The sequence below is a fragment of the Hypomesus transpacificus genome, unplaced genomic scaffold (genome assembly GCF_021917145.1).
Source record: "Hypomesus transpacificus isolate Combined female unplaced genomic scaffold, fHypTra1 scaffold_501, whole genome shotgun sequence".
In the NCBI taxonomy this organism is placed as follows: domain Eukaryota; kingdom Metazoa; phylum Chordata; class Actinopteri; order Osmeriformes; family Osmeridae; genus Hypomesus; species Hypomesus transpacificus.
In genome coordinates this window covers 17,776-31,713 of record NW_025814015.1, presented here as the reverse complement: position 1 = coordinate 31,713, position 13,938 = coordinate 17,776, and the positions used below count along the sequence as shown (strand labels likewise).

Below are 13,938 nucleotides of genomic sequence, written 5' to 3'. Positions count from 1 at the left end.
AGGTTTGATCTTTCAATGAGAAAATCCAAATGTAAGAGCGTCCTTTAGAACTCAAGCATAGATCAAGCAGTGAGATCATTCGTGTTATAAATATCTCGTTCCGGCAGAACTACTCCTGCTGACGCAGGCTAGGTAATGCCCACGAGCGCTGGAACTGTGTGTGCGCACGTTTCCTCGCTCACAGTGCTCACAATCAACAAAATCCTAGAACTGGCCTTGTAAAGACAGACACCCGAGTACCTTTTTGTAAGAATGAATGTTCCTCTTTGTCTTTTTAGCTTCACTCAATTGATTTACCTGACTGGATCACAGTACGTTTCCTTGGAGGACCAGCCTCAGGAGGAGGGTATCAGCTCGGGACGCAGGACTTGCAGGCTCTACTGCAGGGTTGGGATTGGCTTCCATCTTCAGATTCACCCCGATGGTAGAGTCAACGGCAGTCATGAACCCAATCAGTTAAGTACGTTTTAAATGTTTCTCTATTAAAACACTGCATCATACATTTTAGGTGATTCATTAACTGAACAGATGTCAGGTTGATAAAAGATTGTTTTGGAAGCTTGTAATAAATATGGTTAGACTGGAGACCTTTACAGTTGCCTATACATTACAGTCACAAATAAAGTTATATTGCTGCACCTATACTTAGGAAATGGTTGACTGAACCAAACCATCTGCTTTAGATGTCTGGTTTGTGACAGGGGCAGTTGTCAGGTACGTAACAGGTGCAGCAGAGGGAACCAGGATCTTTCGGAGTGGAGAGGAGCAACACTGTTCAGCACAACCTGGTTATCATCGTTCGTGTTCATCTGGGACATGAAGAAAAACAGATTTAAATATTTAAAAAATTGGTGTTAAATCTTGTCAGGCTAGATCAATGCTTAACAATATATTCACATAGATTAAAAAAACATTAAAAAATCACTTGTAACAGTCTACTTTGTTAATCAACCATAATACATGACTATATATTATATAATATATGCTCAAGTTAGAATATAGATATTTAGTCATGCAGCAAGACTGTGGATATGTGTCATTTCTCATACAGATTCATAAACGAAGACTAAAGCTTGAAAATTGACTTTCTCCCCAATTTCATGGTCCTCTTTAGAAGGGTTGTCAGATTACATGAGCTCTGCAGAGATATGTATATAGCTATGGCTACGACATGTCAGTGCAGGAGACAGCGAGAATAAAGGTGATTATGATTGAAAATGTGATGACTCTCGCAAGACCGTAGAATATAGAATATTCATTACACAGGCATCCATCTCAGAACTTCATAGTTACTATATTATGCAATTTTACCCAGATACCCAGATACCCAGATTACATGTTTTACCAAAGCCATAACCAAATATTCTTCTGGTTTATGAAACTGTGACAAAAAAAGGATGTAACAGAAAAATATATTTTTTATAATTATCTCAGAGTAAAAATACATCCTCTTATCATATCGTTGTAGCATTTAATGCATTTCAGACCTATGGCTAAACCCTTTGAAAATGACAGTACCGTCTATGCAAAAGAGATTCTATGTTTTAGGTTAGATTGTTGAATAAATATCATATGTTGTTTGGAATTGTAGAAATTTTTACTCCATCAAAGCCAAGGCTGGGGTCTTTATCAGTGCTTCCTAAAGGCATTAGCTCCACAGTACCCTGAGAGAAACCTTTCAGCAGGGTAAAGGTGTAAACCACTAGTACTTTCATCCCTGTTGCCAGATGAAGCCATGTTAATGGAGGATCCATCAATCCTCTAAACGCTTTGTTTGTCTTTTTAGGTGTTCTGGAACTCTTTGCCATTTCTCAAGGGGTCATAGGCATAAAAGGAGTCCACAGTGACAGATTTCTGGCCATGAATAAAAGGGGAAGGCTACATGCTATTGTAAGTATATCCCCCAACATTTTAAAATGGAACCAAACCTTTCACTGTTCTAAAATGAACTTCTGTGTGGTAACACGCAGTCTAAACACTGCTTATATCCTGAATGTTTAATAATGCAATTTTCATTTCACATAGTTAGTTAAGCTTTATTATATAACATATGTTTATGGTGTAGATATAGCATTGGTGTATAGATGTAATGCTGTGGTACTCAATGACTAGTTATCTCTTTCTGAGACTGATACCAGGATTGTGGAGTGTGTATTTTCTGGAGACTTTCATGTTTCCCTTCCTTGTTATGTTTCAATTCTAGCTGCAGTATCATCCAATACTACTCCATATTTGTGACATGGCCAGCCAGCCAGCACTGACAGCCACCTATGGGAGCTTTGGCTGGCAGATAGAAATGTTTGTGTGTGTATCATCATGTGTTAATGGGAAGGGGAGATTAGTCCCAACCTGGGCCAGCAGAAAATACACAAAGTGAGCGGAAGGAAGGAGAGAAAGGAAGGAGAGGAAGGAGAGAGAGGAAGATTGGGTCTATCTATATGTTGGGTAAACAACAGGCAGCAATTAAAGCTGCTGCAGAGTCTGTCTCTGCTGAATCAGGGCTGATTTTCCTTCCTGCACAGGATTATTTAAACAGCTCTTACAACCCAGGAGGTGGCTGGGGGCTGGGGGCTAGGGGCTGGGGGATTAGGGGTTAGGGGGCTAGGGTTAGGGTTATTTGGTGACACACTGTTGCACTCTCTGTCATATTTAATATTTAGATGTTTTCCCAGTGGCAATTTACTGCCCGAATAAAGGACTGGCAGACAGATGCATAACATAATCTCAGAAAAGATGAAAGGGTCACCTGGATCTATTGAATAAACAGTGTATGTGTGGGGAAGGAGGGGGGATTGTACAAATAAGAAATATGACTGAGGGTGACGTAGAGACGGTCCCTTGAACATCAGCCTTGAAACGTTTAACAATCTTATAAATTAGTTTCATGACCTTAATTGCAAATTACATTATCGTTTACTATTGCTGATCATGATTATGAGCAGGACCATCAACATTGAGTGTATCTTTCAAGTTAGCATGTCATGTTTACATTAAAAGGTACTAAACTAGGTCTGCAGCCCAGTAGATAATCATTGTTTTAACCCTGCCCAGCTCTGACGTGGCTAACCTTGGGGATCATGGGAAAGGGAGGTTTTAAAGAGTGTAACGAATCCGTCAGGGCTCACGGCAGGTTAGGCAGCTGTGCAAGCATTATGATTTTCATAATAAAAATTTCTGGTATCTGGTCTCTGGCCGTTAAACTTCAACAACACCACAGTAATGGTTGGGTCTCTTTCTTGTCATTCTCTTTGTGCGCAGATGTACATTAGAGAAGGAATGAGTGAGTGCTGGTAGGAGGTAGATGATGAATTAACATCAAGTTGTTCCAGTGTGTCTCTGCTCTGTCTTTCTGGCTAGTTGCAGTATGCACACACGCCTCAGTGATAAGACCATAAACACCTAATTAGAGTTTCAATTAACAGCATTGGAATCCATGCATAGCCACCAGTAAGATCCACATAGTTCTTTCATTACTATTCAAAACAATTTCCTTGAGGCAAAGTAGATGAACAACTTAAAACTTGATGCACTTCAGATGTTTGGGTTTGTCGACTTGTGACTGGCATGTTTACAAAATACTGTAATAGCATCATTTTCTGCTACGCTGCACTCGTCAGCAAAGCAAAACAGTTATTGTTATTGCAGAATGGCAGAGGTTATATAAGGCATAGTATTGTGCAATTGAGCATCCTTAGATACATGATATTGTTTCCCACCAAAGGTATTTTTAGCTCTTAAAGACAGAATGCTTAGCCAACATCTCATCATATTGGAGTATTAGCTACTTGGTTTATATGTGATATAGTTAAATCACTGGGCTGGTGGTAACATAGTAATGTATTAATCATACAGTCATTGTGACATTGAATGAACCAGTAAACTGTAACAATATCAAAGTGACTGAAATGCTAATTGTTCTCTCCCTTTAACTGTCTTGGTTAGCACTGACATTTTGTGAAGTCTTTATCAAACCACTTCTGTAGAACAAGCAACAACCTCTGTACAACAAGCAACAATCTCTGTACAACAAGGCATGATTGAAGAGTGAAGGGAGGCTGCAGCATCTGTCCCTCTCCAGCTTCTCAGTATCTTGGTCGGATCAAGTTATTTTGTGCCTAATGAGTCTGGACCAGCACAAAGGAGGCTCTGCTCCTGTCAGTCAATGCATCTCTTTGATAGGAAAGTCATTTCTATGACTTTGAGCCGGGCACCACAGATGAAAGTAAATCTTAGCAATTATTTCACAACCCCCATCACGGGGGCAATCTGCTGGTCCATGTCCACTACAGTATTAGCACTCGTTCAGAGAAAAAATAATTTGAGGCTGTACATCTTGGTTAACAAAACAATGACATTGTTAAAATGTGTTTAAGCTCTGTTGTGATTTGGCCTCAAACCCCACTCTATTTCTGTGATGAAATACAATGATGGTAATTGCTGAATCAACCATTTATGCCAAAAGCCCTAGTACTGTGCTGTGGAAAAATCCAGCTAAAAGGGCAAAAGACTAATTTACAGGGAATTGTCAGGGTTGATGATACATTAATCACATGCCAATCCTGAGAAATTTGCCTGCATGGCATACATTTTTTGTTTTTGTAAACAACTGGGCAAGTAATAGGACTGTGACTTTGTGGTGTTGTAGGGCACCCCACTCAGCAACAACACTAACCCTAACCCTTTTACACCTGAGATCCCCAATATTGCTCTAGGAGGAAAGGATACATTTACACTCTCTTTTATGGGAAAAATTAACTCACATATCCCGGCCCGTAAACAATTTTGCCAGCCAGTCGGGAAGCAACCTTTCTGCCGACCCCTATACATGAATATAATGATAAAAAATATGAGCAAGTTTCTCACATAAATGGTATGTGTGTGTGTGTGGTTAGTTGGTTACAGCAGCACAATAAGTCCGAGATTTGCAAGGAAATTAACGTCATCATTCAAATGTGTCTTGGAGGTTGCGTCACTTTTGAGAAGCTTGTTTGATGAGAAACTTCCTGTAAGAGGATAGGCTACAGTTTTTTTCTTCCCTCAGACATAAAAGCAATTATCTAATCAGGGACTTGCAGGAGAAACATGGCTTAGGTAACATGGTAGTAAGTCAACAAATCCCCAGATGTCAGCCAGCTGAGGTGTGTTTACATCAGGATCATTGCAAAGGTCCAACATGATCCACTTGGGCACTGAAGTGTTATTGCAGCAAGCATAAAGCATTTAGAACTCACAGGGCTTGTTTCCACAAAGAGAGTTATCCTGAAGAAAAATGAAATACAGCCCCAGATAAGATTAAAAAGATGTCTGAGATATCTGATCTTCAAGGCTGATGTCCATGTTGCTCATGTCATATATTAAAGTTAGATGGCCTGGTATTAATTGTTAATAAAATAATAATATCACATGGACAGAAAAAGGCTGAAATGTCTGAAAGATGAACTCTGTCATTTACATTTACATTTATTCATTTAGCAGACGCTTTTATCCAAAGCGACTTCCAAGATAGAGCTTTACAAAGTGCATTGGTCACTGATAATAACAACAACAAGATAGCCCCAAAGCATTGCAGGTAGCCAAAAACAGAAGTACACATTGTGAACAACCAAAAATAAGTGCTAAAGGGAAGAAACCATAAGAGCATGTAGTTAAGCAACTGATAATACACAACATGAATCTCTAAGTGCAAGTGTACCTGTAGGAAAGCAATAAAAATAGGATTAAATATAATACAACAGTTTAAATCAGCTACCACTAACCAACAAGAGCAACAGTCAAGCAAGAGTCATTGTGATCCTTGAGGAAACTAGCGTTGGGTTCAACAAACCATTCCTAAGTACCGTTGTACTCCCGGAACAAGTGCGTCTTGAGCCTTCTCTTGAAGGTGGAGAGACAGTCTGTGTCTCTGATGGAGGTGGGGAGTTGATTCCACCACTGGGGGGCCAGGCAGGAGAAGAGCTTGTGTTGGGACCGGGCGGTCTTGAGCGGTGGGACCACCAGGCGGTTGTCATTTAATCCTTTAAACACCCGTGGTCCCCATCACAAAAACACCAAAGCCTTAAATAGGTGCTGGTTCCAAGGAAACTGTAGGCTGGATTGTGATTCACGATTTGTCTATTAATTTGTCAAGGTAACATATTCTTTTTATTTCAGGAGCGATTCACAGATGACTGCAAGTTCAGGGAGAGCTTTCAGGAGAACAGCTACAACACGTACGTCTCAGTGGCCCACTGGAACCACAGGACAGGCCGTGAGTGGTTTGTGGCGCTCAATAAAAGGGGGAAAGCTAAAATGGGCTCCAGCCCAAGAGTGAAATCCCAACATGTTTCCACACACTTCCTCCCCAGGCTGAACCTTCACGAACAGAGTGAACGTGGCTTCACCATCACAGACAGCAGGAGAACAGAGAGGAAGAGTTGTCCACCACCGGCCAAACCTCCCTCGTCCAACATCTATAATGGCATGCCCAAGCGTGCGCAGAAAGTCAAGTACTGGCCGAAGTTTAGATTTGGATAGACTGCATGACTGGGACTCATCCAGCGATTTACTTTTATATGGTCACATACAGACTTGTTTTGTCCTCAAAGTAGGGATTCACCTTTGAGTGATTAAATTCTAGGCATTCCCGTTATCTGCAAAATGTGTTCATATCTAAAGGGCTGTACAATCTAACTTTGAGCTTTAAAACTGCTATGATGGTAGTTGGTAAACACATTTTCGAAGGGTGTCACTTTTTGTGAACCAAGAAATTGTGTGCACTGTTTTGTATGGCACCATATTTCCTTAATATTGTAGTTTAGTCATTTTGCCTGGCATAGACGACTTCAAATGCGAATAATCCAGGACTGGTGCCATACGCACACAATGTAAAGTGTAATCCTGTGAAAGGATTGATACATATCAGATCCTAATGCCATGTTAAAAATATTCATTTTTTACCTTCCAACATACCACAGCATATGGTACTTTAATACAATAGAAACTGAGACCAGGTTCAGGGGTATGTCTGATTTGTCTTAAACTGTCTAACCCTCCTTTTTTTATACTCTTTGGTTTACATAAGTATTTATATAACATGCCGTTCGAATACTGGATGACAGAAAATACCTTCAAACATCTCTCAAAGAAGGCAAACGTGTATTCTTTGCAGTATACAAAACCAAATGTCAAAAGAGTTAAAGTTTTAGCTTCATATCTTAAAGTATTTCAATAGTAAAATAAATAAAGATAAGGAAAAAACATGAGGTCATCAGAAATGATCATCACACCATATGATGCTGAAGCAGAAAAAGCATATTCTATGATCCTCTCCTCCCCTTTTCTCCTGTACTGCTCCACTCCCTGCTTTCAGACTTAGAGACACGTTCAGGAAAAGAGGAGGCACCCAGCCTTCTATCCTCAAGGACAGCTGGAGGATCAGGGAGAACAAGGTCCATCAAACTGTCATTTTAGTGGCCGGCTGTCACAGAGTCACTCCTCCCAGAGGATAGAGATGCCGAACCAGACTGGTGCCCTGCGCTGGAGAAGGCCCCCAGGTGTATCAGATGGCAGACAGCTGCGGCTGTCGAAGGGGAGTTGAGGTTCAGATTAAACTACACCCTCAGAACTATGTATTGTGCCTACATCATCTTTGATTTTGACTGCTTTGAGTTGGGAAATAATTGTTCATATTATGATTAATGTATAATGTGAATCCTCTTGTAGTTTTACAAGGTCCTTTGATGAATGGATTGTTGTTAGTACAACTGTTTCATGCACACAGTCCATGCAATTAAGACAGTTTAATCAGGTTTCTTCTTTTTTTAAATATATTTTCACTTTGTGTCTTCCATGATTCAGTTTGTCAGTTCTTTCCATATTACTTTATACTAATTGTGACAAATTGTAATTGTATCAATTGCTACTATTTATGAAGATGTATGTTTATGAATGAGCTATTGCTACATGGTATAACTAAGCAATGTGTAATTTGAGTAAATTGGCTAAATGGTATCCATACACATATGGACAAAATGAAATGTCAATGTTGAGGTCTTTTTAAAATGTTTGATAGACAATGTTTTCAGATCCTTCCAATATCATGTTGGAATAGTTACAGTGAGTGTTTGGGTATGGATAATTCTTCTCTTCTAAATGAACCATTAAATAAATAAATAAATTAAATAAAAATCCAGAATGAACATGCATGGTTGGTTCTGTCTCCTTAAGTCTGTTTAGAGATGTTGTTGAATAGGATATTTGAGGAACAATCTTTAACAATACTACTCATGCTGTGTCATTCACCAAGTGTAAAAGTTTACATTTAACAGCAGGTGTTTTATATACTGTAGGTTCCATATTCTATGAGATTGGAGCTAATAACACCTCATTTACTAACATTGCAACCACAGCTTAATCTCCGCCTTTGCCCAAACCCAAATAGCGCACAGTGTATTTCCGCATTTTGTGTGGTATTTATCAAACCAGATCCTCGTCGGGCAATCAGCGCCTTACTCCGCCCTTTAGAGTTAATTAGCGCGCCGATAAAAGACGGGAGAAATCGCCTGCATGTTACTGCCACCATAGGTCATTCGAGGAAAAGAAAAAGAAGGTTTAGCGAACAGGAGATAGAAATATTGGTTCACAAAGTTACAGCTAACATCAACATGTTACAAGGAAAAAATACACCTCTCTTCCCATCTCTGTGTAGCACACGCCCACTTTCCCTTATACCCTCCCAGCAGTGGTAATCTGCGTTTTTACTCAAGTGTGCTGCCTTTGTAAATACAGTTTTATGTCTTTACCCGCTATTTGACGCCTGAAATGGGCACAATCCTGTTAGTAAATGATGGAAATTGCTAGGAAGACGAGGACCAGGAGAAATAAATTCATACTAGTTTTCAAACTAGCAATAGCACGATGTCTCACTCAAACATTCCTGTTTTACTTTAGTGCTAATCTGGTCCTGCGTATCTGGTCATGTGTAATGTCATAAAAGGGTTAGGATGCATTTCTTGGCATGACACACTAGCCATGCCCCAAAATGCATCCCCCCCATGTCTTTTCTGTTCTGTGTATCCCAGGATCAAATGATCAAATGATCTAACTGCACATTGAGGGGACTAGTATGAGTAACCAGACCAGCTTTGTGGATGTGGCACCTTGGTAGTCAGAGTTATGGGGTGAACAAAGGCAGACAGACAAAAAAAAACTAACCCTAACCTAGGATTGTAAAGGTTTACAGGGTTTGTAAATTTAACATGGGATTGTGAAATAACTTGGGTTTGTGTAGTGTTGTAAGGTGATCTGTGTTGACGTAAATTTGAAGGGTATCTTGGTTTAAATAGGAACAACTGTGTGGATGTGTGGCTTGGCTACTAGCTGACATAGCAACCAGTCTTCCTGATGCAGGACTGGAGCCAAGTGCAACTCCTCCTCCCTACACTAGAGGCGCTGTGAGGTTTGAACTCATCGGGAACGTATCATGGAAGTGTCAACATTCTGATCCTGGTCAGGTGACGGTGCTGCAGGAGGAGCAGAAAAGCCTATTGGCTAAGAACAATGTTCTGAGGGACAGAGACAATCTGGTCTCGTTTAATGAGCCCAGCACCGCCTCTGGCAGGAAGCACTCCCAGCTGTAGATTCAGCTGGACACTTCCCATGAGAATAACTTAATGTGTGTAGGTTTGAAACTAGTACCAATTAAGTATGTGTGTTTTCAGGTTTGAGGTAGGACAGTGTGTTTGTACGCAAAAGGATGGCTACCGTATCCACAGTCAGGAGCTGAAGAGGCAGCTTGTGGAGAACACGCAGCGGAACATCAAGCTGACCAGCCTGGCGGAAGAGTCCAGGGCCCTAAAGGACGAGGCAGAGTTAAGGGCCGGACTAAAACAGAAGGCGAATATGGTCAAAAAAAAGTCAAAATCCAATGGAAAATATGACCGTAGGGGGGACCCTGATGAACAGGCCAGGCCAACTTTGGGGCCTCTAGGGCCTTCCTAGGCAGAGTTATGGGCCTTGCAAAAGGGCAAGGCGAATATGGGTCAGAAAAAGTCCAAATCCAATGGAAAATATGACCGTAGGGGGGACCCTGATGAACAGGCCAGGCCAACTTTGGGGCCTCTAGGGCCTTCCTAGGCAGAGTTATGGGCCTTGCAAAAGGGCAAGGCGAATATGGGTCAGAAAAAGTCCAAATCCAATGGAAAATATGACCGTAGGGGGGACCCTGATGAACAGGCCAGGCCAACTTTGGGGCCTCTAGGGCCTTCCTAGGCAGAGTTATGGGCCTTGCAAAAGGGCAAGGCGAATATGGGTCAGAAAAAGTCCAAATCCAATGGAAATTATGACCGTAGGGGGGACCCTGATGAACAGGCCAGGCCAACTTTGGGGCCTCTAGGGCCTTCCTAGGCAGAGTTATGGGCCTTGCAAAAGGGCAAGGCGAATATGGGTCAGAAAAAGTCCAAATCCAATGGAAAATATGACCGTAGGGGGGACCCTGATGAACAGGCCAGGCCAACTTTGGGGCCTCTAGGGCCTTCCTAGGCAGAGTTATGGGCCTTGCAAAAGGGCAAGGCGAATATGGGTCAGAAAAAGTCCAAATCCAATGGAAAATATGACCGTAGGGGGGACCCTGATGAACAGGCCAGGCCAACTTTGGGGCCTCTAGGGCCTTCCTAGGCAGAGTTATGGGCCTTGCAAAAGGGCAAGGCGAATATGGGTCAGAAAAAGTCCAAATCCAATGGAAAATATGACCGTAGGGGGGACCCTGATGAACAGGCCAGGCCAACTTTGGGGCCTCTAGGGCCTTCCTAGGCAGAGTTATGGGCCTTGCAAAAGGGCAAGGCGAATATGGGTCAGAAAAAGTCCAAATCCAATGGAAAATATGACCGTAGGGGGGACCCTGATGAACAGGCCAGGCCAACTTTGGGGCCTCTAGGGCCTTCCTAGGCAGAGTTATGGGCCTTGCAAAAGGGCAAGGCGAATATGGGTCAGAAAAAGTCCAAATCCAATGGAAAATATGACCGTAGGGGGGACCCTGATGAACAGGCCAGGCCAACTTTGGGGCCTCTAGGGCCTTCCTAGGCAGAGTTATGGGCCTTGCAAAAGGGCAAGGCGAATATGGGTCAGAAAAAGTCCAAATCCAATGGAAAATATGACCGTAGGGGGGACCCTGATGAACAGGCCAGGCCAACTTTGGGGCCTCTAGGGCCTTCCTAGGCAGAGTTATGGGCCTTGCAAAAGGGCAAGGCGAATATGGGTCAGAAAAAGTCCAAATCCAATGGAAAATATGACCGTAGGGGGGACCCTGATGAACAGGCCAGGCCAACTTTGGGGCCTCTAGGGCCTTCCTAGGCAGAGTTATGGGCCTTGCAAAAGGGCAAGGCGAATATGGGTCAGAAAAAGTCCAAATCCAATGGAAAATATGACCGTAGGGGGGACCCTGATGAACAGGCCAGGCCAACTTTGGGGCCTCTAGGGCCTTCCTAGGCAGAGTTATGGGCCTTGCAAAAGGGCAAGGCGAATATGGGTCAGAAAAAGTCCAAATCCAATGGAAAATATGACCGTAGGGGGGACCCTGATGAACAGGCCAGGCCAACTTTGGGGCCTCTAGGGCCTTCCTAGGCAGAGTTATGGGCCTTGCAAAAGGGCAAGGCGAATATGGGTCAGAAAAAGTCCAAATCCAATGGAAAATATGACCGTAGGGGGGACCCTGATGAACAGGCCAGGCCAACTTTGGGGCCTCTAGGGCCTTCCTAGGCAGAGTTATGGGCCTTGCAAAAGGGCAAGGCGAATATGGGTCAGAAAAAGTCCAAATCCAATGGAAAATATGACCGTAGGGGGGACCCTGATGAACAGGCCAGGCCAACTTTGGGGCCTCTAGGGCCTTCCTAGGCAGAGTTATGGGCCTTGCAAAAGGGCAAGGCGAATATGGGTCAGAAAAAGTCCAAATCCAATGGAAAATATGACCGTAGGGGGGACCCTGATGAACAGGCCAGGCCAACTTTGGGGCCTCTAGGGCCTTCCTAGGCAGAGTTATGGGCCTTGCAAAAGGGCAAGGCGAATATGGGTCAGAAAAAGTCCAAATCCAATGGAAAATATGACCGTAGGGGGGACCCTGATGAACAGGCCAGGCCAACTTTGGGGCCTCTAGGGCCTTCCTAGGCAGAGTTATGGGCCTTGCAAAAGGGCAAGGCGAATATGGGTCAGAAAAAGTCCAAATCCAATGGAAAATATGACCGTAGGGGGGACCCTGATGAACAGGCCAGGCCAACTTTGGGGCCTCTAGGGCCTTCCTAGGCAGAGTTATGGGCCTTGCAAAAGGGCAAGGCGAATATGGGTCAGAAAAAGTCCAAATCCAATGGAAAATATGACCGTAGGGGGGACCCTGATGAACAGGCCAGGCCAACTTTGGGGCCTCTAGACCCTTCCTAGGCAGAGTTATGGGCCTTGCAAAAGGGCAAGGCGAATATGGGTCAGAAAAAGTCCAAATCCAATGGAAAATATGACCGTAGGGGGGACCCTGATGAACAGGCCAGGCCAACTTTGGGGCCTCTAGGGCCTTCCTAGGCAGAGTTATGGGCCTTGCAAAAGGGCAAGGCGAATATGGGTCAGAAAAAGTCCAAATCCAATGGAAAATATGACCGTAGGGGGGACCCTGATGAACAGGCCAGGCCAACTTTGGGGCCTCTAGGGCCTTCCTAGGCAGAGTTATGGGCCTTGCAAAAGGGCAAGGCGAATATGGGTCAGAAAAAGTCCAAATCCAATGGAAAATATGACCGTAGGGGGGACCCTGATGAACAGGCCAGGCCAACTTTGGGGCCTCTAGGGCCCTTCCTAGGCAGAGTTATGGGCCTTGCAAAAGGGCAAGGCGAATATGGGTCAGAAAAAGTCCAAATCCAATGGAAAATATGACCGTAGGGGGGACCCTGATGAACAGGCCAGGCCAACTTTGGGGCCTCTAGGGCCTTCCTAGGCAGAGTTATGGGCCTTGCAAAAGGGCAAGGCGAATATGGGTCAGAAAAAGTCCAAATCCAATGGAAAATATGACCGTAGGGGGGACCCTGATGAACAGGCCAGGCCAACTTTGGGGCCTCTAGGGCCTTCCTAGGCAGAGTTATGGGCCTTGCAAAAGGGCAAGGCGAATATGGGTCAGAAAAAGTCCAAATCCAATGGAAAATATGACCGTAGGGGGGACCCTGATGAACAGGCCAGGCCAACTTTGGGGCCTCTAGGGCCTTCCTAGGCAGAGTTATGGGCCTTGCAAAAGGGCAAGGCGAATATGGGTCAGAAAAAGTCCAAATCCAATGGAAAATATGACCGTAGGGGGGACCCTGATGAACAGGCCAGGCCAACTTTGGGGCCTCTAGGGCCTTCCTAGGCAGAGTTATGGGCCTTGCAAAAGGGCAAGGCGAATATGGGTCAGAAAAAGTCCAAATCCAATGGAAAATATGACCGTAGGGGGGACCCTGATGAACAGGCCAGGCCAACTTTGGGGCCTCTAGGGCCTTCCTAGGCAGAGTTATGGGCCTTGCAAAAGGGCAAGGCGAATATGGGTCAGAAAAAGTCCAAATCCAATGGAAAATATGACCGTAGGGGGGACCCTGATGAACAGGCCAGGCCAACTTTGGGGCCTCTAGGGCCTTCCTAGGCAGAGTTATGGGCCTTGCAAAAGGGCAAGGCGAATATGGGTCAGAAAAAGTCCAAATCCAATGGAAAATATGACCGTAGGGGGGACCCTGATGAACAGGCCAGGCCAACTTTGGGGCCTCTAGGGCCTTCCTAGGCAGAGTTATGGGCCTTGCAAAAGGGCAAGGCGAATATGGGTCAGAAAAAGTCCAAATCCAATGGAAAATATGACCGTAGGGGGGACCCTGATGAACAGGCCAGGCCAACTTTGGGGCCTCTAGGGCCTTCCTAGGCAGAGTTATGGGCCTTGCAAAAGGGCAAGGCGAATATGGGTCA

The 13,938-nt window shown here is 44.0% G+C and overlaps 1 protein-coding gene across 2 annotated transcripts; it reads left to right on the top strand.

The window, feature by feature from the left end:
- Nucleotides 1-216: 216 nt before the first annotated feature.
- On the top strand, nucleotides 217-8,022 carry fgf5 (fibroblast growth factor 5). 2 transcript variants are annotated; one of them, XM_047017212.1, is made up of 4 exons: nucleotides 217-460; nucleotides 1,787-1,890; nucleotides 6,151-6,209; nucleotides 6,345-8,022. In XM_047017212.1, the coding sequence occupies exons 1-4, from the start codon at nucleotides 253-255 to the stop codon at nucleotides 6,511-6,513; spliced, it is 540 nt and encodes a 179-aa protein (XP_046873168.1). In that variant the 5' UTR covers nucleotides 217-252; the 3' UTR covers nucleotides 6,514-8,022. The 2 variants fall into 2 exon arrangements, with proteins under 2 accessions (XP_046873168.1, XP_046873170.1); XM_047017214.1 differs by having other exon boundaries at nucleotides 6,151-6,247; nucleotides 6,345-6,410.
- Nucleotides 8,023-13,938: the final 5,916 nt, after the last annotated feature.